The 24776-nt window shown below is 54.5% G+C and overlaps 3 protein-coding genes across 15 annotated transcripts in view; 2 read left to right on the top strand and 1 right to left on the bottom strand.

Annotated features, from left to right (window-relative positions):
• Positions 1-4770, top strand: part of lekr1 (leucine, glutamate and lysine rich 1) — a 52045-nt gene extending 47275 nt beyond the window's left edge. For 2 of the 7 annotated variants that reach the window (XM_053873720.1, XM_053873719.1), the window contains exon 12: positions 1370-4769. In XM_053873720.1, coding sequence (XP_053729695.1) covers positions 1370-1702 — 333 coding nt within the window. In that variant the 3' untranslated portion in view covers positions 1703-4769. Of the gene's footprint in view, positions 1-1369 lie in introns of all 7 variants that reach the window. The other 5 variants (XM_053873725.1, XM_053873718.1, XM_053873721.1 and 2 more) reach the window with 4 other exon arrangements.
• Positions 4771-5420: 650 nt separating this feature from the next.
• Positions 5421-11694, top strand: ccnl1a (cyclin L1a). 2 transcript variants are annotated; one of them, XM_053873726.1, is made up of 10 exons: positions 5421-5914; positions 6074-6148; positions 6473-6582; positions 7988-8108; positions 8231-8295; positions 9889-9988; positions 10056-10160; positions 10232-10485; positions 10549-10647; positions 10719-11694. In XM_053873726.1, exons 1-10 carry the CDS (start codon positions 5675-5677, stop codon positions 11155-11157), a joined length of 1608 nt encoding a protein of 535 aa, XP_053729701.1. In that variant the 5' UTR covers positions 5421-5674; the 3' UTR covers positions 11158-11694. The 2 variants fall into 2 exon arrangements, with proteins under 2 accessions (XP_053729701.1, XP_053729702.1); XM_053873727.1 differs by lacking the exons at positions 5421-5914; positions 6074-6148; positions 6473-6582 and adding an exon at positions 6946-7091.
• A 26-nt stretch (positions 11695-11720) lies between these two features.
• Positions 11721-24776, bottom strand: part of veph1 (ventricular zone expressed PH domain-containing 1) — a 31724-nt gene continuing 18668 nt past the window's right edge. For 3 of the 6 annotated variants that reach the window (XM_053873713.1, XM_053873715.1, XM_053873714.1), the window contains 11 exons: positions 24328-24491; positions 23174-23383; positions 19343-19563; positions 18442-18627; positions 17375-17697; positions 16614-16753; positions 16396-16530; positions 13750-13867; positions 12881-13017; positions 12135-12188; positions 11731-12069 (listed from right to left, as the gene is read on the bottom strand). In XM_053873713.1, coding sequence (XP_053729688.1) covers positions 11887-12069; positions 12135-12188; positions 12881-13017; positions 13750-13867; positions 16396-16530; positions 16614-16753; positions 17375-17697; positions 18442-18627; positions 19343-19563; positions 23174-23383; positions 24328-24491 — 1871 coding nt within the window. In that variant the 3' untranslated portion in view covers positions 11731-11886. Of the gene's footprint in view, positions 12070-12134; positions 12189-12880; positions 13018-13749; positions 13868-16395; positions 16531-16613; positions 16754-17374; positions 17698-18441; positions 18628-19342; positions 19564-23173; positions 23384-24327; positions 24492-24776 lie in introns of those variants that run through there. The other 3 variants (XM_053873716.1, XM_053873717.1, XR_008415722.1) reach the window with 3 other exon arrangements.

Raw genomic sequence — 24776 nt, 5'->3', positions numbered from 1 at the left:
GGGGGATTATGACAGTACCGTGACAGTAAGTTGTGGACATGCAGAAAAAGGTGTCAAATCCCACTCCTATGACAAGTGGACACGTAGACCGGCTCCATAAAGGTGAACTCCTTCTGTCTGTTTCCATCCATTCATCCACGTGGGAGAGGTGCGAGCCAAGAGGCCCTCTCTCTTCCTCCGGCTCTTATGCGGAAACACAGATGACAGATGCCACCAGAAAGAATCTCTCCAGCGTGTTGCAGTTGGGCTGACAAATAACATCTATGAGCAATGAACGAAATCTGGGCCAAAGGTCAACGGTGGTTACCCCATGCTCCTGGGTCACCTCCGAGAGGAAACCCCAAAGGTACATGTGAGCAACACGTGAGTTGCTCCGGCTCGTACGTACGTACCTCGGTTTGGTCTGTGGGAGAAATCATTCTGTGTCTGATGGAGCTGGAGCTGGAAACCTCCCATTCTGAACTCAGCTTTGCCAGGACACACTGAATGGTCAGCTGCTGTGACGAGTCTGAACCCAACTGCCAGGCCACCTGAAAGGCGTCATTCTTTGTCAGTGAGCGTGAGCTGTGTAAAGAATCCTGGCCAGGCTCAGGGAAGTCACCGAGAGGACCTGACAACACCACGGCCTCAGTGCCTGAATGGCATTATTGAGAGTTCAAATAGCTTTTGTGCCTTCAGCTCTGAGTGTGTAGAGCCTGTAACCTTGAAGATGATTGGCAAATTTCATGTTTTTAAGTGTGGCGCCTCCTTTTAAAGAGAGCCCGTGCTGACCCATAGCAGATGGTTATTCTGATGGGAAGCGTTCATGGCACATGTTGGCGATTGAAGGAGCGAGTGAGCAGCAGTAAGTGACAATGTGCTGTGCGGAAGCCGGGTGACTCGCGCCGCCTCCTTACATGCATGGTTTGCTGGAGCCTCTGTGGCTTCCATGTTGGGTGACGACGCTCCATCTTCCTGACTCAAACACTCAGACACTCGCCGATGGGACATTAGGCAACTACTGAGGAGTACTGTTCACAGGTCACCGCTGTCTTTCATTACGCCTGGGACAGTAATAACACATGGCGCCAAGGTGTGTCTTGAGGGGTTAACACTGTTTCTGTGGGGACCTCTCATGGCCATCACCTTTCCCCCAGACTCTCCCCCTGAACCTAACACTCCGAAAACAAGGCTCACCTGAGCCAGGACTCTGGGCCAAACTTAAACCCACTTGGAATGACCCAGTTATTTTGAAGTCTGAAGTCTTCAACTCTATGTCAGCGGCCAAAATGGCCTCACACCCCAAAGATTGGTCCCTATGAGAACATGACGAGACACAGCAACTCACTTCCATCACCCCACGATCCTGATGTGGATGTGTCTGTTCTAGGTGTCTGTGCTTCAGGAGACGGTCAGAAGGGAGTGCATGGAGAGGGAGGAGCTGGCGGCCGCTCTGTCTCTGGCGCATCGAAAGATTCGTGGGTTACAGCGTCCATCCTCAGCCTCTCCGCCAGGGAACTCACTGCCCCAACCTCACACGCGCTCCCTCACCCTCCTCAGTGCTCCTCGCACCCACAGCTGTGGAGATCCAATCAGAGGTGGAGGAGGAGCAGGGAGGAAATTGGAGTTCTGGAGTAGCAGTGGGGTGAGCGGCAGGAACAAACCGAATGAAGGGCTGCTGCCTCCTCTGAAGTTAAAGACATCGAAGGGCAAGAGGTTTTAACTGAGCAGAGGCTGCAAATGAGCAGCTGCTTTTAGTAGCATCGGATAGTGAGGCGCTGATGAGGCTTCATGAAACAGTCAGAGCCTCGGCCGAGTGAGATCCCATCGATGATGGACAAAGCTGCAGCGTGTCCACGCCTCTCAGCTGATGGACACATGTCCACTTCAGTCTGGAACTAACTCATGAAAGCTGCAATATTGGATGCCACATGAGTCCGACTCAAGCACCGGTGTTAAGGATGTCAGTGGAGGAGCGAGATCCAGGCGGAAGTGACATAACTTCAAACTGGTTTGGCTCGTCTGCAGCTGTGGCAGATGAAGTGCTGAACTGTTTCGTCGTCAGAGTGTGTGGAGTTCCTTGTTTATTGTGACCCCCTGTTCGTGTGTGTAATTCCTTAACAAACATGTCCATCCAGCGTGGTCGTGGTGGATGGCGTGAGCTGCTCGCTGGTTGTTGCCATGAGTCAGCACTTCCTGCCCTCAACTGTTGGAGTTTCAGTTTCAACACGGTGACATTGTCTTTGTGTTCTTTCAAAGCTGTAAGGTTTTCTGGAGCAAATGTGCGCGACAGCCACACGACTCGCGCTCTTTAAACACCAGCGAAACTCCCCAGACGCACGCACTCTTGTTTTCTCACAGCTTCACTCACGCACTCTCGTTGGCACGCACAGGGTTTTACACACACACACGCACACACCTCTTACGCCAGCACAGTTGGAGCCGCATGACAACGTGTCCCTCACCACCTGCGGACGCCAACACAAGCAGGCCAACACAAAAGAGGACCTGCAGCACACACACACACACACACGCACCAACAACAATTAGCAGCCCTCTCCCCCCGGCATTGTGTGTTACTGACATCATTCACTGCCGGTCCATCCGTCCCTCCCGCTCTTTCCTCCCCTTCCTCGCCATGATGGGAGAAACATGGCACGGAAGGTGGGGCAAAAGTGAGGGTTCGGACCTCGGAAGCATGTGAAGACAAGGCAAGGATGAGTCACTCACACGGGAGAGTGACACGGAATGCTTCTTCTATAAGAGGCGTCTGAGGAACAGGAAACCATGAGGCTCTGAATGAGAGTGATTCAGTGAAGTGCACGTTTTATCGGGGGCTGCCGACCAGCACAGTCTTCACCCGGACATTTTCACTTGGTAAAACACCAAATTTAATCAAAAACACTGGAATAAATCTGCCGACAAACTGTGGATCTGTCAACATTTTGATGCGTCGGCGGAGCTCTGTGCCTGCGATTGGAGTCGGTGCTAAATATTATTGAACATGAATTATATATAAAATGTAGTTTTCCATCCTATTTTGGTGAAACTGAGCTGGACTTTGCTGTGAGTGTTTGCTGGCACTTCCTGCCCCAGAAGCATTTACAGCAGGGCTCTCAAACCGGTCCTCAGAGGGCCCCAGTGGCTGCAGGTTTTTGTTCCAACCAGTCACCTTTTTGCCAGCCAGGCGTCTGAAGCCTGGCGTCAGTTTCTTGACAGTCTGGCGCGGTTAGTTTCAGCTGACACCTGATTGGTTCAGCTGTGTGTGCTAGTTTGGTGCCAACAAAAACCTTTGTGGGTCCGTTTGAGACCCCTGGTTTACAGGAAGTGTTCCGCCTCCCTTTACGACCGGGTCTTTTTGGAAATGGAGTTGAAATATTTGTCTGACACACACAAGTGCTTGATTTGAAGTCTGCGACCTTCATGACAACGTATAATAGTGTCACATGAGAATGAGCCAAAACAGAGCACTGGTGTTACAGGTGACAGACATGAGTTGGACACAGATCAACTGTCCCCTTCTCAAAGGTCGATGACCAGAAAATGACTCTCTGCTTCTGCTGCGATGGTTCCTCAGGTAGTCACCTGATTACAGTCCATCGTCTCAGGTGCAAGCCTTTCAGCTTCTCCTGGGTGGGGTTGGTCTGACCGGAGGTCAGGGCTCACATCTTGGCTCTGCTCTTGTCAATGGTGCTGACAATTGCACCAGTGGATTGTAAACTGAGGCCACCACAGATTGTGACTTGCTGCAGCCCCTTGGCTTGTGTCCTTGAGCCTTACACATATGGAGTTATGTGTTGAAACGCCGTGGACTACTGACCCTGCGCCACTGAAAATGAAACATTGGAAATGGTATTTACCAAGAATAAAATCATAAATGTGTTGCTCACAATCTGTTTCAGAGGTGGAGACTGAACGCTTTTGAGCGTCTGAGTAATACGCGAGTCTTGCTCGCCACTCAAGATCGGGTGTGAGTTTATCTGGTCGAGAGCTGATCTGCTGGAACGCTCTCCTTGGCACTGAGTGTCATGTGATGCCTCTGTGTGTAGAAGTGAGCCCTGGCTGGTCTCTGGGCTCGTCCCTCCTGCATCCTAACAGCAGCAAGAATGCTCCGTCCCTGTTGTTGCCGTGGTAAGGAGGTGAGCGTGGCGGCCGCAGGTGCTGGCTGTAGGTGTTGGTTAACACCCAGGGCGGTGAGGCTCCACCAGCGTGTGTCGCAGCCTGAGCTTATGACAGGTGGAGCACCGGACTGCATCCACCACAGCATGCATCCACTCCCAACCTCTGTCCCTTCTGCTGTGGCCTCACACTCTCAGCTGCTGTGACTCACCTGCTTCCTTCCACAAGATTCGCTGTGTTGGCAGAATGTTTTTGAGAGCAAAAGTGAATCACTCAGGATTATACTTGATTGGATGAATTACTGTGTTTGCTGACTTGTTGGTTTGTGCTGAAGCTTATGGGAAAAAAAACCCTCACTCACTCATGCAATTTACAGCTTCACCACAAGGTGTCTTCTGCATTTAGGAGGGTCGGGGTCACCATAGCAATCCATCTTCTTGGTGTGGTGACTGATATGCAACATGTCAGCCCTGCCTGCACTCGCTTCTTCACCTCCCTTGATCTCTGATGGCAGAACCTGAACTGTTGAGCCTAGTTCTACCCCCTTGTCTTTAAGACTTCAATATCTTCAGTTTCATTTGTGCAACAAGCAGTAACAACTACCAAAATTTCCCATCTGTGGGAATGAAGTTCATCCACTGCAGCCTCCCTCTCATCCGCTCACGTCTCCTGTCCGTCTTCCTCTGAGGCTGTGGTCACATCTCTATTGGTGGAGGTGGGAGGTGGACGGACGCAAGCGAGGCCCAGGTTAGAGCAGAACTGTCAAGTGTTCAGGCTGGAATAAAAGCCAAAATACCAGTCGGCGATGACTGTAATTGTTCCGTTTCAAGTATGAGAGAGGTTTCTTGTCTCTCTATATACTGTGTATATGGGGTGCTGGCTGGCCTGGGCAGTGAGGCTTGTCTTCTGAGCTGCAGTAAACGGCCCTCTAGCGCCCTCCTGAGGTGTGTTTGAGTCACTGCAGCTCCTCCAGCACTTGGACACGATGTCCCGTCCGTGAAAGTCAACATGTTTTCTTACTTTTCCTCATGAAGGTGTGTATTTAAAATATGTAGTTTTAAAAGTATGTATTGTTGTAGTTTGATGCGTTTGTCTGAAATAAACAAACAAGTCAATCAGAAAGCGGTTCCTCGCAGACGGAGAGGCGGATGAATCGCAGTGGTTGTGAAGAGGCCGCTGTTTCCCGTCACCCGCGTCACAGAGGCGCTGAGCGCCCGGAGCCTTCTTGCGTCACCAAGTGATGTCCCGTACTTTAAATGTTCCGCTGACAGCGTTAGTATTTATTGAAGTCCGTCTCCGAGGGGACTAGTTTTACTGAGACAAGGCAAAGGTAGATGGACTCATGTGATCCGCAGATTGGCAGCGCGGTTGGATGCTAGGAATCACACGCAAAGGTGATTAGTGGTCGTGTATATTGGTTTCTAAAGTCATCTTGGGATGGGTGTGAAGTTCTGGGTGAGAACTACTTCTTGGCTGCGGAGGCGCACCACGTGGCGCGGCCAGTGATGACGTCAGATCGCTCCGCCGTGCTTCCGTGTCGGCGCGCTCTGCTGCGGCGGTGTTTGCTCGGGTGAAGATGGCCGCGGGTCCCCTGTCTGTGTCCTCCAACGCGTCGACGAACAACGATGGCATCCTCATCGGCGACAAGGTGTACTCGGAGGTGTCCCTCACCATCGACAACTCGCTCATCCCGGAGGAGAAGCTTTCTCCCACGCCGTCCATGCTCGACGGCCTGGACCTCAGCACCGAGACCGACCTTCGCATCCTGGGCTGCGAGCTCATCCAGTCGGCCGGAATCCTGCTCCGACTGCCGCAGGTGAGGGCGACACCCGCGCCGTTTAAGTGCCCGCTCCTCGCCGTCCCCGGTGTCGGTGGCGAGCTGGTGTAACTTGTGTCGGGGCCTGCTCCAGTCAAAATGGCGGCGGCCGGAGGCCAGCAGACAAAGCCCTCACTCTGCTGCGTCATCTCTCTGCAGGTGGCCATGGCGACCGGCCAGGTGCTCTTCCACCGCTTTTTCTACTCCAAGTCCTTCGTCAAGCACAGTTTTGAGGTAAGCTTGGACTCCCAACTGTGGGTGCTGGTGACGGCCGAACGTCTCGCTGACGTCCGCGTCAGCCATGTTGTTTTTCCTCCGCGGGTCATGTGCCGTGAATCAACAGTTGTTCGAGTCGAGCGCTGCCGTTACGCTGGGACGTGTTCCGTTCGTGTGTCGTGGTTTCGTAGGACTTAACGTTGACCGACTCAACTGTTTGAACCCGTGGCCTGTTCTTCAACAGGAGAAGTTCCTCTTGTGCTCCACTGAAGCGTGACTGCGTTCCTACTGGAACTAGTTCACCGGTTTTTGACTCTCGCTCCTCCCGCCGTGTCTCCTCAGATTGTTGCCATGGCCTGCATTAACCTGGCCTCCAAGATTGAAGAAGCTCCACGGCGAATACGAGATGTCATCAATGTTTTCCACCACCTGAGACAGATCAAGGATAAAAAGTAAGCATCTGTGGGGATTGCGGGGACGTTCCTGATGTTTGACTCTGCCCAACATGATTGTCTTGCTTGGTGCTGTAAAAGTGCTCTTCTGTTCATCCATGTACTCTAAACCATTTGAAAGCTTTTCAGTTTCCTCGTCACTGGTAGTTTCAGCAGTGTAATTCACCTTAAGTTTGACATTGCCCTAATTCTGAAGCTACCACACGATCATTTTGTTATTAGCCAGACTTGGTAATGCAGTATGTTGTCAACTTTTCTTCATAGTAACTGTTCATGTTTTGGGTCTAAATCCAGACATTAACTTGGCTTCTTTTTCCCTTTGCAACCAACTAACAGCGACCAGCTACATTTACCAAAGCCTGGGTGATGTGGAATGGTACGTAAGATGAAGCAGTCGGCATGACAACCATGGTGCCAGGGGGTCTCTCTCCTCCCCCAGGCCCACCCTCGTCCCGTGGGAGACGCCTGTGGTCTGAGCCACCGCGATTCACTGGGATCGGGGATGACAGGTTGGCCGAATATCCTTGGCCCCTGGGTCAGCTTGAGGACTCCTGTGGTTCAAACTTTAAGCTTTGGGTATCAGTCGGTCAAGACCGGAGGGTAATGTAGTTTCCTTCTCTGGCTGCTCCTCACGATGCATTTTTGTTTGTACATCAAATGCAAAGACCACTTTCACCGTATGCTGTCCATGGCTTTGAAGAAATATCAACACTCAAAAGTATATCCTAGTGCCTCTGTTTACTTTTGGCGTCGCATAAGCATTTTTGTGGCGACATTTCTCCATTCAGTTTTTTTCGTTTGTCCTCACAAAAGTATTTACGAGGACATGTTTGACTGAACAAAGAGAGCAGGTGTGCACATGCTTACAAAACTATTTCGTGATACTTGATGTGCCCCAGCAGTGACTCGTTGATGCTTGTATTTTGATATATGGCGAGAGGACTGAGAACTCACTGGCATTTTGAACATGTTCACAGACTGCACACCAGTGATAACCTTCAGAACACTGCCTGAAATAATTCATCGTTGGCCTGAGATCCTGGCTCGAGACAAATATGACCAAGTTGGCATTTGTTTATTTCCTTTTTCCCCCCACTACATGGAGGGCTTTGAATGCAGACTTGTTGCATGTCGGTGGAATTTGTTGGTATTTCTTGTAAAGCTGTCATGTGATGCAGAAGGTGTCTGAGGTTGAGGGCTGTTACCAGATCCCACAAGCTGCCACTGCGACCACAGGAGTCCACAAACGTCGTCAGACGGTCGGGCATGCAGTCAGTTGCTTGAGTTGGTTGGATTGGGAAGTTGAGGAGTACACAGGAACAGAAGAGCACTTTTCTTTCGATTTCATTTTCAGGCAGAGGGAAGCATTGCTTTTTATTTATTTGTTCATTCCTTTACAAAATAGGAATCCCAGTTCACTGATTCTTGATCAGAACTACATTAACACCAAAAACCAAGTCATCAAAGCGGAACGGAGGGTTCTGAAAGAACTGGGCTTTTGTGTGCACGTGAAGCATCCGCACAAGGTGAGTGTCGTGTTGTCCATCACAGCAACTTGCTTGATCTCTAGTCCCCAAGAGAGATTTTATACACGAGCCTCGTTTCTGTCGCGTCACTTGAAGGTGCTTTTTTTTTGCTTCTGTTTCAGATCATTGTTATGTACCTTCAAGTGCTGGAATGTGAGAAGAACCAAACCCTGGTCCAGACCGCCTGGTAAGTGTCTTCCTTGTTTGGAGTCCACCTTCCCCGACAGCAGCCACCTGTGTCATGTGTGCCCGAGGTGCCACCAGTCCTGGGTTTGATATGTTGAATGAGCACCAGGCGGATGCCACTACGACGTACAATTGTCTGGCAGCAGTGAGAAGCTCTCTGTCAGATAATTGCACCTGTTTGGAAATGCTTCAACTATTGAGCCCAGGTCTGACCGCGACCTAGCCTCACTCCATTTGAACCCATCCACGTTTTATCTGAAGGAGCAGTTTGTATGAATACAGTCCTGTGATTTCACTCTGGTGTCTGCCCTTACATGGCTTTACTGTGAAGTCTGTTTGGTTGTGGTGCCCAGGGAGCGCCATTTAACTTTGTCCTTTCTCTCTACTCTTTGATTAAAGGGTAGTCCATGCTGGTAAGTCACAAACAGAACCTCTGAACTCTGCCTCCTCCAACCACTTGACCTCAGGGAGCTCCCCCCATTGGCTGGCTGCCCATCTCCCGACAGCCAAGGCCAATGCTGAGGTTGACTGAAGGGGGCGAGCGGGCCTTTCCCAGCAGCCAGCTACACCTTGCTTTCTCTTGGCTGTCCACAAGGATTTGTATCGCTGCTGTCAAGCTTTTGATTTTGCTGCCACTCTTGACCGTTGAATATGAAAGTGTCTTAGTTCAAGTGTACTTGGCTACTAGTGTTGCAGTGTACAGCCAGAAAGGACTATTTTTTCCAAGTAAGATGACAGTAGTACACTGTGTCTTGTCCCCAACTGACGTGGTGTCCAGACGTTTGTCTGTTTTACAGGCTGATCCAGGACCCGTCTCATCTACCGGCAGTCAGAGTTCAACCACCGTAGATCTTGACTAGTCAAGTTTGGGGTCATAAGTGGCGACACTTGATGTCACACAGCTGACTCCAAGTGTGTTAAGATGCTTTCCAGCGTTCATAGGACGTGCATTACAGAGAGGATGAACACCCAAGCTACCCATGTTCGTGTTGTTCGAGTAGATCAGAGTGTTGTGTTCCATCCACCAGCACGTGCCTTTCCCCTGAATGCACCTCCTACATCCCCGTCACTTTTCTCTCACCTGCATGTGACCAGAATCTCTGCCAGTATCACTGGTGAAACGCTGCAGTTGACCCATGAAAGCTGCGCTCCACTTGGAATAGAGCTTTTTTCTTATTGAGTCACCCCTGAAGTGACTCAGAGCCACACACCAGGTGGTGCCCAACATTCTTCGAGCATATATTCATATACGCCGTGGCCTCCCTCCCTTGGAGACCTGCCAGAAGGCACTCGCGCGGTGACAGAATCCATCGGGAGGTGGCTGGTGGAAAGTGTGAGGAAGAGGTGCAGGCTGGCGAGACTCCTCTAACCACACCTGTGGTGTCGAGGCCGCGCCTGCCGGCAGCCGCTGTGCCTGCACCATCCTTTACTGTGTTGACCGGGTCACTAGTGGTGAACAGGACTTGCTGTCATGGACGCCCTGCAAGAGAGGACAAACTTAAACCCGCTGGCGATTCAGACTCCTGCTCTCACATGTTAGAGTGTTGTGTGTCGTGCAGAGAAGATGCCATGTCCTGTGTTTTTGTCTTTAAAGGAACTACATGAACGACAGTCTGAGAACAAACGTCTTTGTACGGTTCCAAGCTGAGACCATCGCGTGTGCCTGCATCTTCCTGGCTGCCCGAGCGCTGCAGGTGGGTTCCCGTCCGTCGCCCAGCGTCATGCAGCGTCCGACATGTGACGACTCTTTGACCCCTTCAGATTTCTCTGCCCTCGCGGCCTCACTGGTACCTGCTGTTTGGAGCCACCGAGGAGGAGATCAAGGACATCTGTGTCACCACCCTCAGACTGTACACCAGGAAGAAGGTAGGCGACCTGAAGCGCTCCGCTTCCATCAGACCACGTGGCTTCATCACATCCATTTTGGTCCCCTGCAGCCCAACTATGACCAGCTGGAGAAGGAGGTGGAGCGCAGGAAGGTCTACCTGGCAGAAGCCAAGCTGAAAGCCAAAGGCCTGAATCCAGACGGCACCCCGGCGCTGTCCACCCTGGGAGGCTTCTCACCCGCCTCCAAGCCTTGCAGCCCAAATGTGGTGAAGGTGGAAGAGAAGTCGCCCAACAACCAGACCACCAAGGCCCTGAAGAAGGAGCCGGACAGCCGCACTCAGCTCACCAAGAGTCCTCACAACGGGTGGGTTGTGGCTGCTGGCTCTCTTTGCTCTGCAGAGGTTTCACTCCTGGCTTGTACCTTCAGGGTGAGGAAGGAGTCCAAGGTGGCGCGGAACAGCCGGAGTGGCAGTCGCTCTCGCTCGAGGACGCGGTCGCGCTCCAGGTCGCGGTCCCCTCGCCGACAGTAAGCTCACGTGGTTCATTGCTGCGGCTCACGGTGCTGGAGTTCGGCCCGTAACTCTTCTGTCTCCTCAGTTACAACAGCCGACGCAGCCGCTCAGGAACCTACAGCTCTCGCTCGCGCTCGCACAGTCGCAGCGCGTCGCCCCGCCGACACCCGCCCTCCCCGCTCCTCCCTCACCTGAAGGCCAAGAACAACCACCACAGCAACAGTGAGTCCAAGTCCAGTGGTCGTCACGGCAACAGCGCCGCTCACAAGCGGAAGCGCTCGCGCTCCCGCACGCCTGTGAAAGCAGAGCGCGAGCGGGAGAGAGAACGCGAGAGGGAGCGGGAGAGAGAGCGCAGCGCCTTTGACCTTTCCTCCAAGAAACACAAGCATGAGCGCGGGGGTCACCGAGGAGAGCGCAGGGAGCGAGAGAGGTCGCGCTCCTACGACAGGGAGCGAGAGCGCAGCCACAAGAGCAAACACCACGGCGGCGGCGGCCACTCGGGACACGGCCGACACCGCCGCTGACACGCAAGCCGTGGACATTCAACCTGCCAAATACTGGACCTGAATGTGGATGAGATCCCAGTGTGGAGAGCTGAGCGTGGACCGTCTGGGCTCCTCAGATGCTGCTTCTGACTCTTGCACGTCCCATGATCAGGTTCACCGCCGCTCTCTCTGCAGTCCACACGCGCACCTCTGAAGCCTCTGAGGAGCCCAGAACCCTCAGTCATGTGACCTCATTGTCCAAACCCCGCCCACCCTATGTTGTTTTTGTTCCTTTACGTGGAGTTAGTTTGCAGGTGAAGACTTGTTTACAGTGTCAAGTGGGATCTGTATCTGCTGGTAGATGTCAGCGCTTTGATTTTCCTAAAGCGACTGCTCAGTGTAAGAAAGTGTAAATAGGATTATTCAGGAGCGAGCGGGACCTTGGCTTTCTTCCTCCACGAGGTGAAATGTTGGGTTGCAGACTTGGACATTTTAGGACTGTCACTTTGTCACACTGGTTTCAAGTCGGCCTGTCATCGTGTCCCTATTTTTATTCAATAAAAATGAGTTCTTTCACACTGAAGTGCCTCGCTTCACCGCCAGAGGGCGCAGGGGTCGGTGAGTAAAGCTCGAGCCGCCGCCGCCGCTGCTGCTCATAACACGTCCACAGACCAGTGTTTCGCTGCTCGCATTTATTGCTCAGACGTCCACGTCAATCACGCGGCGCTGCTTCAACCCTGTTCTGAGGAGGACGGCGAGGCGCGGTGGTCACAGGTAGGTGGTGGCCTCCCGGTTCTCTCGCTCCCGCGCCTGGGCCACGGCCACGTTGATGCACTGCAGCCACTCCTCCGTGTGCTTCTCGTCCTCGGCCTTCAGCACGTACGTCTTGTCCTCGGTGAAGATCTCGAAGGCTCGAGGGAGGCCGCGATCCCGCCGCTTCCTGGCCACCACCTGGGGAGAGCGTCGCACCTCAGTGACACGCAGGTGAAACGCTGTGCCACAGGCCTGAGACTCACCTTGACACTCTGCACCTTGCTCAGCTCAATGGGAACGTCATCCAGCTCGTCCCTCTGCAGGAGACAGAAGACACACGTGAGGCCCCGATGCCTGACCTTTCACCCACAGAAGTCGCTGCCTGGTTTTCTCTCTCTTCTTCACTGTCAAGTGATTTACGTGCTGATGAAGACATCATCAGCTCCAGCTGTGGGAGTCAGGGACGCATGCGGCTCTGTTGGTGGGAAAGTCGTGTGAGAAACCAGTCACCGGCTCGGTCTGACGTCACTCCGGCAACAGAGCCTCTGGTGTCACCACTGACCACAGCCACACAACGTCGCTTCATCTGAAGCTTCGTCTGCAGTTCAGCAGGCAGGAAACACTGAGGAAGAGCGAGGTTGCAAACCCGGCCCAATCTGGTTCTGGACCCGTGCGCTGGCAGAACAGGAGCTTTTTTCTTCCTACAACACTGTAACCGGTCGGGAAACTTTAAATGTTATATATATATCTCGTCATGAAGTGTTTGTTTTCATGGAACCAATCCATGGTGTAAGTTCTATTGTTTTTGTGTGCAGTAAAACTGAGACACGCTGTGACGACTGGTCGACCTCTGGCACGTGGACACTCGACCCTCAGCCTCCCAGAGACGCGTGTCTTGGTTCGCAGGAACCTTCTCCCTCCTGCTCTGTCGCAGCAGCCCACCACGCGAGGCCAGCCGCTGGCTCCCTGCAGGTGGCGCTCCTGCTGCTGCTGCTCCATTGTTACGCACCGACTTGGCTTTTCGGAAGAGCAGCTGGTTCCCTGCCAGGGTGAAGTAGCGGGTCTTCCAGCGCTTGATGAACTTCCAGCGGACCTGCTTCTCCTTCAGCTTGCCCTCCATCAGCGGCTGGCCGCCCTGGTTCACGCCTGCGGAGACAGCACAGCGCCCTCAGGCTTCTGCCAGAGTCACTACAGCTGAGAGAGCGCGGGGTTGAGAGGGAGGAGGACCGGGCTTCAGGTGAGGCTTCTCTCCCAGAGCCCACTGGGTGGCGCTCTCTTCAACCATCCCCATCATTTTTAACCCTCTGAGGATACAGAACATGCCGAGTCCCGGTCCCAAAGTGATCTGAGCTTGAGGTCAAGCGACACGAACGCGGCCGGGGGAAGGTCCCGCTCGAGGCCGACGCTTGTCACCGCAAACCCCTGTCGTTTAAAACCTGTTTATTCATCAGCTGGGCCTGAGCCAGACTCATGAGAACAATGGTCCAGTTGGTCAGCACATGTGAAGGGGAAGGTTGTTCTTCACAGGCGGATCAAGTGTGAGGGTCTTCAGTCAGATGGCGCTGGCCGTTATCCAGCGACTGTTATCAGCCTCAAAGGGCCGAACGTAATGTGGACATTGAAAGTGTTTCTGGCTCATGAGGAGGAGCCTTCTGAGGCACCACGCAGCCGCCGCTCCAGTTAGGTGGGTCCGTGCCTTCTGCCGGGTGATGAGGAGCCCACCTGGTGGTGCTCCCAGCCAGACTGCTGCGACAGTGAACCACCAGGATCGAAACTGCAGCTGATCCACCAGCAGGGACCAAGGCAGAAGTGACCACCTGGGGCTCCCTGGGACCCAGCGCTCTCCTGTGGGACGGCAGGGGGCGCCGGCCAGCGTACCTGCGGCCTTGTCTGGGTGGTTGCACATGAAGCAGAGCCAGGCTCCCTCCTCGGCGCTGAAGCCAAACAGGTCAAAGAAGCGCACGTCCTCCAGCTGGCTCTGCAGACTGTCCAGGTCCTGGGCACAAGTCAGAGGGAAGGAGTCAGCAATGGAACCTGGGCAACAGCGCCTCACCACTCCTGCAGTGCCCGGCCTGGCTCCCCGGGGAGCTGGGACACTCTCTTCGCACCCACAGCTCCTGTGCTCACTGGTCAGCCTCGAGCTTGAAGCCTCAAGCTTCAAACTTGAGGCTTCAAGCTTGAAGCCTCAGGACCGAAGCCTCAAGACTGAAGCCTCAGGACCAAAGCCTCAGGACCAAAGCCTCAGGACTGAATCCTGGAGCCGGACCAGGAGCCACTGGGGCTCCGGGGTGGTGTGCCAGTCCTGACCACGTCAGATCTGAATCCTAACTGGATCACGGGTCACTGCGCCGCCGACCCAGGGCCACTGGAGCAAGTGTCCTGGCCTGACTGTGTGAGCCATCGTGAGTCCGGATCCAGAGCTCCAGAGGTTTTTGCCCCCAGTTTCCTTCCATAACAAAGTTCCATGTTTGAGAGAGCTGATCTGACAAATGATGCCCTCAGATCCCGGGGCAGAGCAGCTGGGCGAGACTTGCTCACTAGCCCTGCAGACAGCTCCACTGCTCAGGCACAGAGCTCTGGATGGAGAAGAGTGTGGAGCCCTCAGTGAAGAGCAGCACCTTCATGTGTGCAGGCCTCAGAGCCGAGTCTAAATGTGGAGTCTCCGCTCTTGTTTGTTGTGGGTGAGCATTCTTCAATCCAAACATGAGTCTCCTTAAGCTCCCTTCATTTCACTGCTAGCGAAGAGTCAGAGGTGGAGACGCAGGACGGGAGTGGATTGGAGGAAAGAGGGGGGCGTGGAGATGGGACGTTAGGAGCAAAGCCACATCAGATCAGATGTTTTCTGACAGAGGCTTGTATTGTCTCAAGTCAACTGCTGCTGCCCGTGGCCTCTTCACTGGTTCCTCTACCTCTCTCAGATCTACTCCCTGAGCTGCAGCCCATCTTCTCAACAGCCACCACAAACATCTCGTCACTCATCGCTCCTCTGAAAGTGGCTGTGGCACGGCATGGGTGAAGGAAACACTGGGCCAGATCCCTGCCACAGGACCACTGCTGCATCGTGGCAGAGAGAGTGGAGAGTAGAGCTCCAGAAAAAGCAGCATGACGCTCGTCCTGGGAGGTTGGAGCAGCAGGGCGCGCTCTCAAACCTTGCTTCATCCATCAGAGGAGAAGCCCAGCAGCTCCATGCGCTTCCAGTTGGAACAGTAGAAACATTTTAGCTGAAACTGCAGGGTCCGTCAGCCGTGGAATGGAAGAAGACCACAGCAGAACAAATGCTCCAGACGCAGCAGGCTTGAGAGGTGCTTCCTGCAGGAGACACCCAGCCTCGACTGAGCGCTGCAGAGAAGAGGAGCAGGACCAGGGGGAAAGGAGAGGAGACAGGAGAGAAAACTCCCTCCACTAAGAAAGATCTGGTGTGCGCTTCAGAGGAGGAGCAGACTGTCGACAAACCACCGACTCGCCAGTGCATTCGCTGGTCTTCAGTCCTAACCTGGTGGTGAGTCAGAGCCAGAGGCCGCTGCATGAAGGCAGTGATCCTCGTCTTCTCATGTTAACAAACGCCCCTGCGTCACTGGCTGAGGTGGACCCACCTGTCCGTCCACAAGGTCATGACCTGTCTTGTCACTGGGCTCCTCGGAGCTCCTCCAGACGCGCGCCCCCCAGTGGTCAGGAGGCTCGGGCCGCGGCTGCTGTCTGGACTGGGCAGATGTTCTCGCTCACGTCAGCTCTGTATCACCTGCAGCCACTTGATGACTTCACACAAGAGTTCGGACGGGACACGCTGGAGGTTCACCGCACCATTCGATAAAAACAGACAAAAAAATAACGTCCAAAGACAAACCAAGAAGCTTGTCTTCTGCTGACGGACTCGTACAGAACACGGGTGGCAATTCAGTGAGGAACCCACTTGTCATGTGTTATATGTCATGATCATCCTACAGACAGTTATCTCTCGTGAACACGTCTTCAATAGCGACATACTTGGGGACAGAAAGCAAACCCCCCTGAGCTGATCAAGGACGCACTCAGGGCCATCATGACCATGCAGTTCGGGGAGTGGAGACGGCTCCTGGGTCAAATGAGCCCAGCAGGAAGTGCTTCACCACAGGGGAAGGTGCCACCAAGACCCGGGCCAACAAGCAGGCCACCAGCGCTAAGGCTGTTCCCCAGCTCACGAGAGGGACAGGGAGAAGAAGTCCAGCAACAGTGTCTGCAGGTCCGACGCTGGCGAGGGTGAGTCCTCACAGCCAACTGGAGGCCCCGCCCACACCGACGAGGGCGTCGCCTCTAAGCTTCAGGGCGCAACAGAAGGGAGAAGAAGAGACACAATGTCTTCAGCTGAGAAACACCTTGCTATAACGAAGGTCTTTTCTTGCACCAGGACTATTCCACAGGAGACGTCCACCCGGTTCTCCTGTGCCTCTTCCACAGACAGGTGTCAGGACAGCTCTGGAGGTCAGCAGGAACCACCTCACAACCGCTTGTGTCTTGGTCAAAAGTGTCATTTCACATTCAAAGTACCTTCTGTCCTGGCGTGGTCTGCTGAGTCACGGCCATGGCGAAGCTGTGCGCGCCCTTCAGCCGGGTCTTCTCCCAGAGAGCGGCCAGCCTTCCCACACACGGGTCGGTGGAGCACAGCGGCGCCGAGGCTCTGCTCTGCAGGGGGAACAGAGGGACACCACTGAGACACGGGCCGCTCTCCCCTCAGCACCCCAGGAGGAGGAGGAGGAGCCAAGCACCTGCTGGTGCAGCAGCATGAGGTGAAGCCAGAGGTGCGGCCGGCGGCTGGTCAGGACGAAGCAGGACTTGCTGTAGAGGCAGTAGTGGCCCTTCAGAGGGCAGGAGAAGGAGAGCCTGGCCAGGCAGCCCCGCGCCGAACCTGTTCACCCACACAGACCACGCCAACACGTTCACGCCAGACGACAGAGAGGAAACCTGAGCCAAGCTCCACCTCCACACCACGCCTGGCTTCCTTCTCCCAAAATAAAAGCTTCATTTCCCAGAACCACCACTTCTACCTGAACACACTGTGATTCCATACTGAGTCAAGATCCATGCAGATTGTGACTCACAAGTCCAAGACAACTCAGAAGCCTCTGTTCTGTGGTGCAAAAGTCTGAGGGTGAAGGTGCTGACACGCAGCACATCCTTCTTCAGCAACACCAGAAAAGCCAAACAATGAAGGGTCAGCAGCAGCAGGGTGACCCCACCCTGGTCTCACCGCCGTTTCACTCACACTCGTGAAGAGGCCACCAGAACCACGTGTTTCCTCAGACACGTGTCAGTTTTAACGGCCATGGATGTTTAGTGTTGTAGCTATGAAAATAAGCCTGGCGTTATTTACTGCTCTGAAGTGTCGCAGCTCCACTCGCTGGCACCTGACATAACTCAGGTCAGCGTGACCACCATGGAGCCAGTGAGGAGGAGAGGAAGTCACAGCATGATTTGGAGAAAGCCTCCAGCGGGCAGCGCGCTCTGAGGTGTTGCGACGGCACATTACCTTCTATCACACACTGCTCTGGGACTGGGATCCGACGCAGCAGCTCTCCACAGAACTGGCTGATGTTCTCCATGTTGTCTCTCAGATGTTGAAAGAGCCGGTCAGATTCCACCTGCTCCTCCTTCTCTCGGCCCGGTCCTTCATCTCCTTCCTCCTCGACTGCCACCGAGGGCTCGTCGCCCGTCGGCTTCCTCTCAGGAGACGCCACTTCCTGCCGCTCCGTGCTGCAGATGAGAGCGCGGTGCTCCGCTGCCTCGCCGTCCTCGCCGCTGTCCAGGTTGGCGGATCGCGAGCGCACCTCGGCGATGGCTAAGCTCTTGGACCTGGAGCAGACATGCAAAGATCAACACCATTCTACCAAGTGACTCAAGTGTAGAACCCAGAACCCAGTCAGAGCTTCTTTGTTCCGCTCGTATGTGTACCTTCAATGTGGCAAGTTAGGTGAATGATTTAGATGATGAAAAGAAAACTCCCTCTGACAACAGAGGGAGCAGGGGAGGCGGAGAGGGAGGCCCTTCATGCTGCTCAACTGAAGAGCATCAGGCTGTGGAGCGCCACGCCACATGAATCCGGAGTTGTGGAGGGAACGTTTCAGGGCGCGTTGGGCTTCTCCGTATTTCGGAGACACCCTCTGCACCAGATGTGATGGGATCACTCCTCAGCGGTATCAATAAATCCACCTGAATTGGACCTGGACCTTCTCTGTGGCTCATATCGTTCCTCATGAACCCATGATCTACACCAGGGCTGGCCAACCAGTCAGAGGCTAAGAGCCACGTTGTTTTACTTTGTTGCTGAAAAGAGCCACATCCTACAAATATGTAAGGACAATGAATAACAGGTGAAACACATGCCATACGTTTAGTTTAGGCAATGACACAGTTTGGTGAAGAGCCGCATGTGGCTCGGGTGCCACGGGTTGGCCACCCCTGCTCTACCCTGGTGCCAGTGCTGGGGACCGCCTGTGTTCACGTGTGGGAGAAGACAGAGGGCCGGGTCAAGAGGCAGCTCGACGAACAGCTCCGACCCACTGGGCTGACTGGACACTGAGCTTCACTCAGACCAACCTGTTGAATCTCATTTCCCTCCGCTCCTCGCGGACAGCCTGGCTCAGACTCAACCTCCGCTGGGGAGCAGGTGGCTCCTCCTCCTCTGCTTCTTCTTCTTCTTCACACGACTTCTCCTCACAGTTCTGCAGCTCGAGCTGCAGCCCCTGCTCCGATGCCCCCGTCCTGCCTTTGTCCTGCCCCGACCTGTGACACAGGAGGAAGCAGGATTACCCTGGAGTCACTTTCTCTCATTGCTTTTCTCACCATCTGAAAGGAAACGCATATTATTATTGAGTTGTGAAACTCGATATGTAACATCTCTTGATCCTGGAGCCATCTGCAACACTCCTCTGCTCGATGTGCCTCTGTTTGTTTTCCCTCTCTCCAGCCCCTGCGTGTTCTGGACCCCCAGCAAAGCAGCCTCAAGCCTCCGAGCCTCTCATCTGGCAGCAGCCGCTCGGCTGCCGGGGTGTTGCAGCGTGTAAGGCAGCCGAGGGTCTCAAACTCTGCATGGCTCTCTCTCTCTCTCTCTCTGTGTGTGTGTGCAGCAACCGACGGTGGGGGTTAACTGAGACCTGATGTGAGTCTCCAGATTCTGGTTCCGAACGTATGGCCTCAACAAAGTTTCTCCAACAACATTCAGCTGAGTAGTGCGACGCAGCCTGCAGCTTCTCTGGATCAGCCACGTCCACCTTCACCCAGCGGAGAAAAGGGTCCAATGTTCTGGCTCAACATGGTTTGGCACATAGCATAGTGCCGAGCCTCCAGCCTCCACGCATCTGCTGCCAACACGTGTGGAGCAGACACGAGTCAAGAAACCTCGGTGATGTGAGGAACCAGAGGAGCTTCACATCAGGGTCAGATCAACCACTCTTTGGTCCATGTGACTTGCTGGAAGCGTGACTGAAAATCTTCTGACCTGCAGCTGGCGGCCCCGCTCTCCTCCAGTCGTCGGCCCAACTGTCTGGCTATTGCAGAGAAGGAGTTGCTCAGGCGGTAGACGTCCTTGCCGCTGCCTCCCACCAGAGCGGGGAAGCGCTCGCTCAGCGCTCGGATCTCCTGCAGCACGCTGTGGTGGCAGGCGTGCTCCGTGCTGCCCAGCAGGGACAGCAGGTAGAGCAGGGAAGTGCGGGCGTGTCTCTGGGGGAGGCAGCAAACACAGTTTCAGGATCATGCCAGTCAAGGCACTACTGCTTCTCCATGCAACAAGACAATGCATCAGAAACCCAAAGGCGTCCCAGCTGCCATACTCTTCACTGGTGGGCTTTGGTGCTCCACCACATCATGATGAGACTCTCAGTTCATGGACCACACTTGACGTTAGGGCCGCTTTGTCTTGGATGACCATGACGTGTGTGGACTGGCAGCTGCAGCAGGGGCCGTGTGGATGCCGCAGCTCACTGCCACATGTCCGTCCTTGTTTCGGGGGTGTGACCACAGCTGGCCTGTGGTATTCTACAGCATCCCGGCGCAGGGAGGCTCTTGGCGCTGGCTGCCTGGCATCAGGTCTCATTCTCAGCAGGGGTGGTGTTTACTCACCGAGACACAGCCTTCTCTATGTTGACAGAGTTACATAACAGCGCTTCAACAAATCACCACACGGAGGGAGAAGACCAAAAGTACTAAGAGCTGTGTTGAAATCCTCTTCCAAACAAAGCATTGCGTGAGGGCAAACCTGAAAGAGTCTGGCGGGGAAGGAGCCCACACGGAGCTCCACGTCCGCCGCCGCTGAGCGCGAGCGCTGAGGCCGAACGCGTGAAGTGAAGTCTTCTCTCTGCCCCACTGACCCTCTCACCTCGCCGCCTCAACAAATTCCACTGACAGTTTTGCCGTGCTTCACAGAAGCGGATGTCCCAACTCCCTCGACGCTATAATCAGGCAGGTATTTAAAGGGCTTTCATGAGCACAGCACAGAGCTGCAGGGGGAGAGTTTACAAGGCTGTTTGCTACATTCTCTCTCCAGCAGAGGAGAGACAGAGAGGCGGAAGGAGAGCAAGAGTCAGAGATGAGGCTCAGAGAACAAGACACTGGCTGGCGCTGTCACGCGACGGAGACCATCACATTCACAACATTGAAGGTTGAAGACACGTCACAAGCAACTCGTGACTCGTCCAGGAACCTTTGATGGGTGCCACCCCCCACTCTTTCACTCATTCATCATCTTCACATTGGTCTCATCTGCAACCGACCAGATGAGTGGAGACCAACCCAAGGGCGTCTTCAGGACTCTGAAGGGAGGAAGGCTGCAGGCCACAGCCGCCTGTCTTCTCCATGGGGCCCTTGGGTGAGCCCCCCGGGTGTTGCTCTCTCAGCTAGAGGTGGGGAGGGGTGGATTTCATCCAAGTAGAGTGGGAAAACACCTGAGTGAATCAAACTTGGGCGAGCAGAGAGTCACGACCCTGAGACACTGCCCACCCTGACGTCTGGTGTCTGCCACCTGATCTGCAGCAGGGCCCTCAGAGAGAGATTGAGAAGCCACCTGACCCCACACTCACGGCCGTGGTACACTGGAAAGCTTGACGTCCCCATTGTAGACTCCTTCTGCTTCCTAGGATCCACCATCACCGAGGACCTTGTTTTATTTTATTTTATTCATGACAGCACTTGAATCCAAAGCACTTTCCTAGCTGGTGGTGTCCCCACTGACCATGGCAGTAAAGCTGGTTCTGGTTCTGACTGCTCCACCAGGCTCCCTGTGGGACTGTGGGAGGAGGAGAAGCACCAGAGGAACATGCAGGCCGGCTCCACACCTCCTCACCACCGTCCCACTGTGCGCCACTGAAGCATTTGGAGCCAGGCAGAGAAGCCACTGTATTTCCTGCCAGTCCTTCACGTGGGGCAGGGATGTGGACCGAGTCAATCCTGGGATTTGTTGACACTCACACAGTGACACTGTCCAAGCACTGGGCTCACAAACCATCACAGCACAACATCTGGCACAGAATCACTTCTCAATCCAGCAGTGGAGCTCACCTTCCAGACATTCCACAACAGTCACCTGCGCTTCTGTTTGGTGCTCAACGCTCTGTTTGGGTCTGGTTTCCATTTGGCCCGTGTCACATCGTTGCGTCCCAAACATCCCAACAGTGGCAATAACAGCATTGCACCATCAGGATGTTGCGTAACGGAGCCAGAATCCAGCGTCTGCGTGTGGCTGGATCGCAGGAGGCCTTCACTTCCCAGAACAACCAGGGCTATGTTCCAAACGCTTCCAGTGTGAAGAGAGACAGGACAGCAGGGTGAGGCCCAGGGTGCCACTGGATGGTTGCACACCGTGTATCCATGAGGACAGCGGGTCACAGCTGTGCTGCTCCTTCATCTTTGCTTAGGATCAGCTGTCTCTAAACTGTGTGTGTTGAATAGCAGTGGAGCCAGTTCTGAGCACCTGAATGAGCCCTGAGGTTGGCCCTCTTCACACTGGCCCTCTCGCTTGCACACACCAGAGCGATGTCGGTGCGTGACCTCACCCGACTGACCGTCCTGCTGCGCACACTCCCACACCCCGAGTCAGTCCAGAGGCCATGTTCACCTCCCGTTAAGGACCACTCAGTCAGCCGCGGCCACAGAGGGCAGAGGCCCATGGCTCAGCTCTTTGGTGCCAGCAAAGGTTACTGTGTGGTTAACCTGGTTACTGCGCCAAACCCTGCCGCAGCAGCCAGCGCCATCATGGCAGAGCTTTGATCTGATCGGTCGAAAACACATCCGTGATCGCGCCCTCCTTTCAATAGTCAAGTTCTGCTGTAGATGTTTTCATTTCACTCACACACTTCCTACGGGCCGCGGCACAGTTCAGGTCGGAGCAAGTTTTTGGTCTCAGTATATACATGGATCCACTCTGCTGTGACGGCGTGGCTCTTTTGGACCTTCATGAATCTGGGGAAGGCCACGCGAGGACGGGCCCCGGTGGGTTCAGGGGCCATCTGACTGCGCTGGAATGTCCAATACGTCGAAGCTCTGCACAAATGAAAGTAGCAGTTGGCCACGGGACGCAGCGTTTCACAGGCCAAAACAGAACCTGAAGAGGATCAATACATTCCTGCTGCCTCTAGGTCAAGTGGAAACAGTTGCTGCAACCTTGTCCTCTGGTGTCAAGTTTCCTTTCTTTCACACGGAGCCATGTGGGTCGGCAGTGACAAACACAGCCTTTCCGTTGAGGACAGGAGGAGCGTATGAAGAGGACAGGTGAGACCACGGCGGAGGAAGCTGACTGGCTGCAGCCCCATATGGACGACTACACTGCAGAAGATAGCCAAGTACTGCCCAGTACTGCGCAGCCTGACGGGACCGTTTGTCATGAAACATTGACGACTGACTCCAGAGTGGGAGAAAGCAGTTTGTTTCTGGCATGACAAGTGAGCTGCAGCCCTGCTGCTCTCACATCTGAACGCTGACGAGCCACGTCATGAGCGGAGCGACGCGCCACACGAGGACAGGCGGCTGCCTGGTCACAGACGTGCGCGTCACCTCGCCATCCTTCAGACCACAACAGAGCTCTCTTCTTACGCGGACACAACGGCTGCTGTCACACATTTCTGGACTGACCTCGCCCACGGTTTGGAGCCGCTGGAGCAGACCGGGACGGGTCCACGCTGTTTTTACCAAGAGACGACATGAAGCGCTGTGAGGTCAGAGGAGGGCAGGGGAGCACTACACAGCCAAGTCAAGAGAGTCTCTCCTTCCTCCACACCACAGACGGACATGGCGGAGGGAGAAACCTGCGGCCAGTGACAGAGCCACGACGAGTCACTACCTCACTGATGATGCCCACGGCAGCGTGGACTCTGCTCACGTGACCCAGGAGCGCCGGGCTCTGTTGTCCTGCCGCCCTCAGCACCGGCAGGAAGCTGAGCAGCGAGGAGGGGCTGGCCTGGGACACGCCCACCAGCGTGGCCATGACAGCCTGGGCGAGGTGGCGGTCGCCGAGGTAAGCGACAAGCGCGGGCACCTGGGGACTCAGCATCTGTCGGAGGGAAGCACACAAATGATCAGCACTGAGGAGAGAGCAGAGAGGAGAGGGGTGAGGACGCTCCAGACCGGCTGCTCCTCACCGCACAGCCTGCCTTGCTACTACTGTCACTTAGCTCTGCCTTGCTCATGGGTCAACGGCAGCGGCCGCTGCCATCTTCTTCATGGCTCCCACACCAGCAACATGTGTGGTGAGTTCTGCACTCAGCTTTCCTCCCAAAGCTATGCACACGTCACTCACTTGTCCCCAAGTGTGGGTGTGTGCGTCCACATGGATTGGCACACTTTCCAGGGTGTCCCTCGGTTTGGGTTTATCAGAAAAAAACAATGAACGATCAACTCATGATTCAGCCAATCCATGGCGACAGTCACGACACCAGAGTTTCACACTTGGATTAAGCATGTTCTGAACTGTCTTCTCACTGAAGACTAACTTGCTGCTTCAAAGGGGTCTTTATATTTATAGGCCCAGTTCTGCTAAATGTCTTTTGAACTTTTCTCCTATTTCGTGAGGTCAACCATGTTATGTTCATGAATGAAGTCGTGTCAACTGGACAACAACCTTCCAGGCTCAAACGAATTGATTTTCAGATATCTTTAGAAAGAAATGTCTGTCGTGTGGACGCCTCAGTCACTTCGTTGGCTGGAGGACAATAAAGCCCCTGGAGATGGCCAAAGACGTGTCCCTCAAACGTGCACATGCCAGTGAGCGCGTCCCTGCTGAGCATGACGTGCGCTGCTGCCCGGCCTCAGCCCCGGCGTGGGGTGGAGGGGATTCCTCCCAGGAAATATCAACCTCTCACGCACGGCTCATTTGCATCCATGACTTGTTCAGGCGCTTCCAAGTCTGACTCAGAGTGAGTCATCCCAAGCAGCGGGGAGTTCTGGGGCTTCACGCACCCTGCTTCACAGCAGCCTGCGTCCAAACAGGAGACTCACCAGCGGATGCTGCTCCGCCACCATTTGGAGAAGCTTGAGCAGGTGCTGTTGCTCCGCAGGCTCCAGCTGAGGCACCATGGCAGTCAGGCTGCCCAGGTGACGGTGGATGATGTCCGGGTCTTTGGGGTAGACGGAGGGCAAGACGCGCAGCAACATGTGGTTACCTGGCACCAGACGTCACAGCAAAGAAGGGAAACACGCCGTTGGTCTTTGCTCTAACAGTATGTTAACAGTCAACACTGACACCTTTTAATGTCTGCCTGTGTTTCTGCCTGCCTGTCTGTCTCTGTCTGCCTGCCTGTCTGTCCATCTGTCTGTCTGTCTGTCTGTCTGCCTGCCTGTCTGTCTGCCTGTCTCTGTCCGTCTGTCTGTCTGTCTGCCTGCCTGTCTGCCTGTCTGTCTGCCTGTCTGTCTGTCTGCCTGTCTGTCTGCCTGTCTATCCGTCCGTC

Source organism: Synchiropus splendidus, chromosome 8 (assembly GCF_027744825.2).
Source record: "Synchiropus splendidus isolate RoL2022-P1 chromosome 8, RoL_Sspl_1.0, whole genome shotgun sequence".
Lineage (NCBI taxonomy): Eukaryota > Metazoa > Chordata > Actinopteri > Syngnathiformes > Callionymidae > Synchiropus > Synchiropus splendidus.
This window is presented reverse-complemented; position numbering and strand designations above follow the sequence as displayed.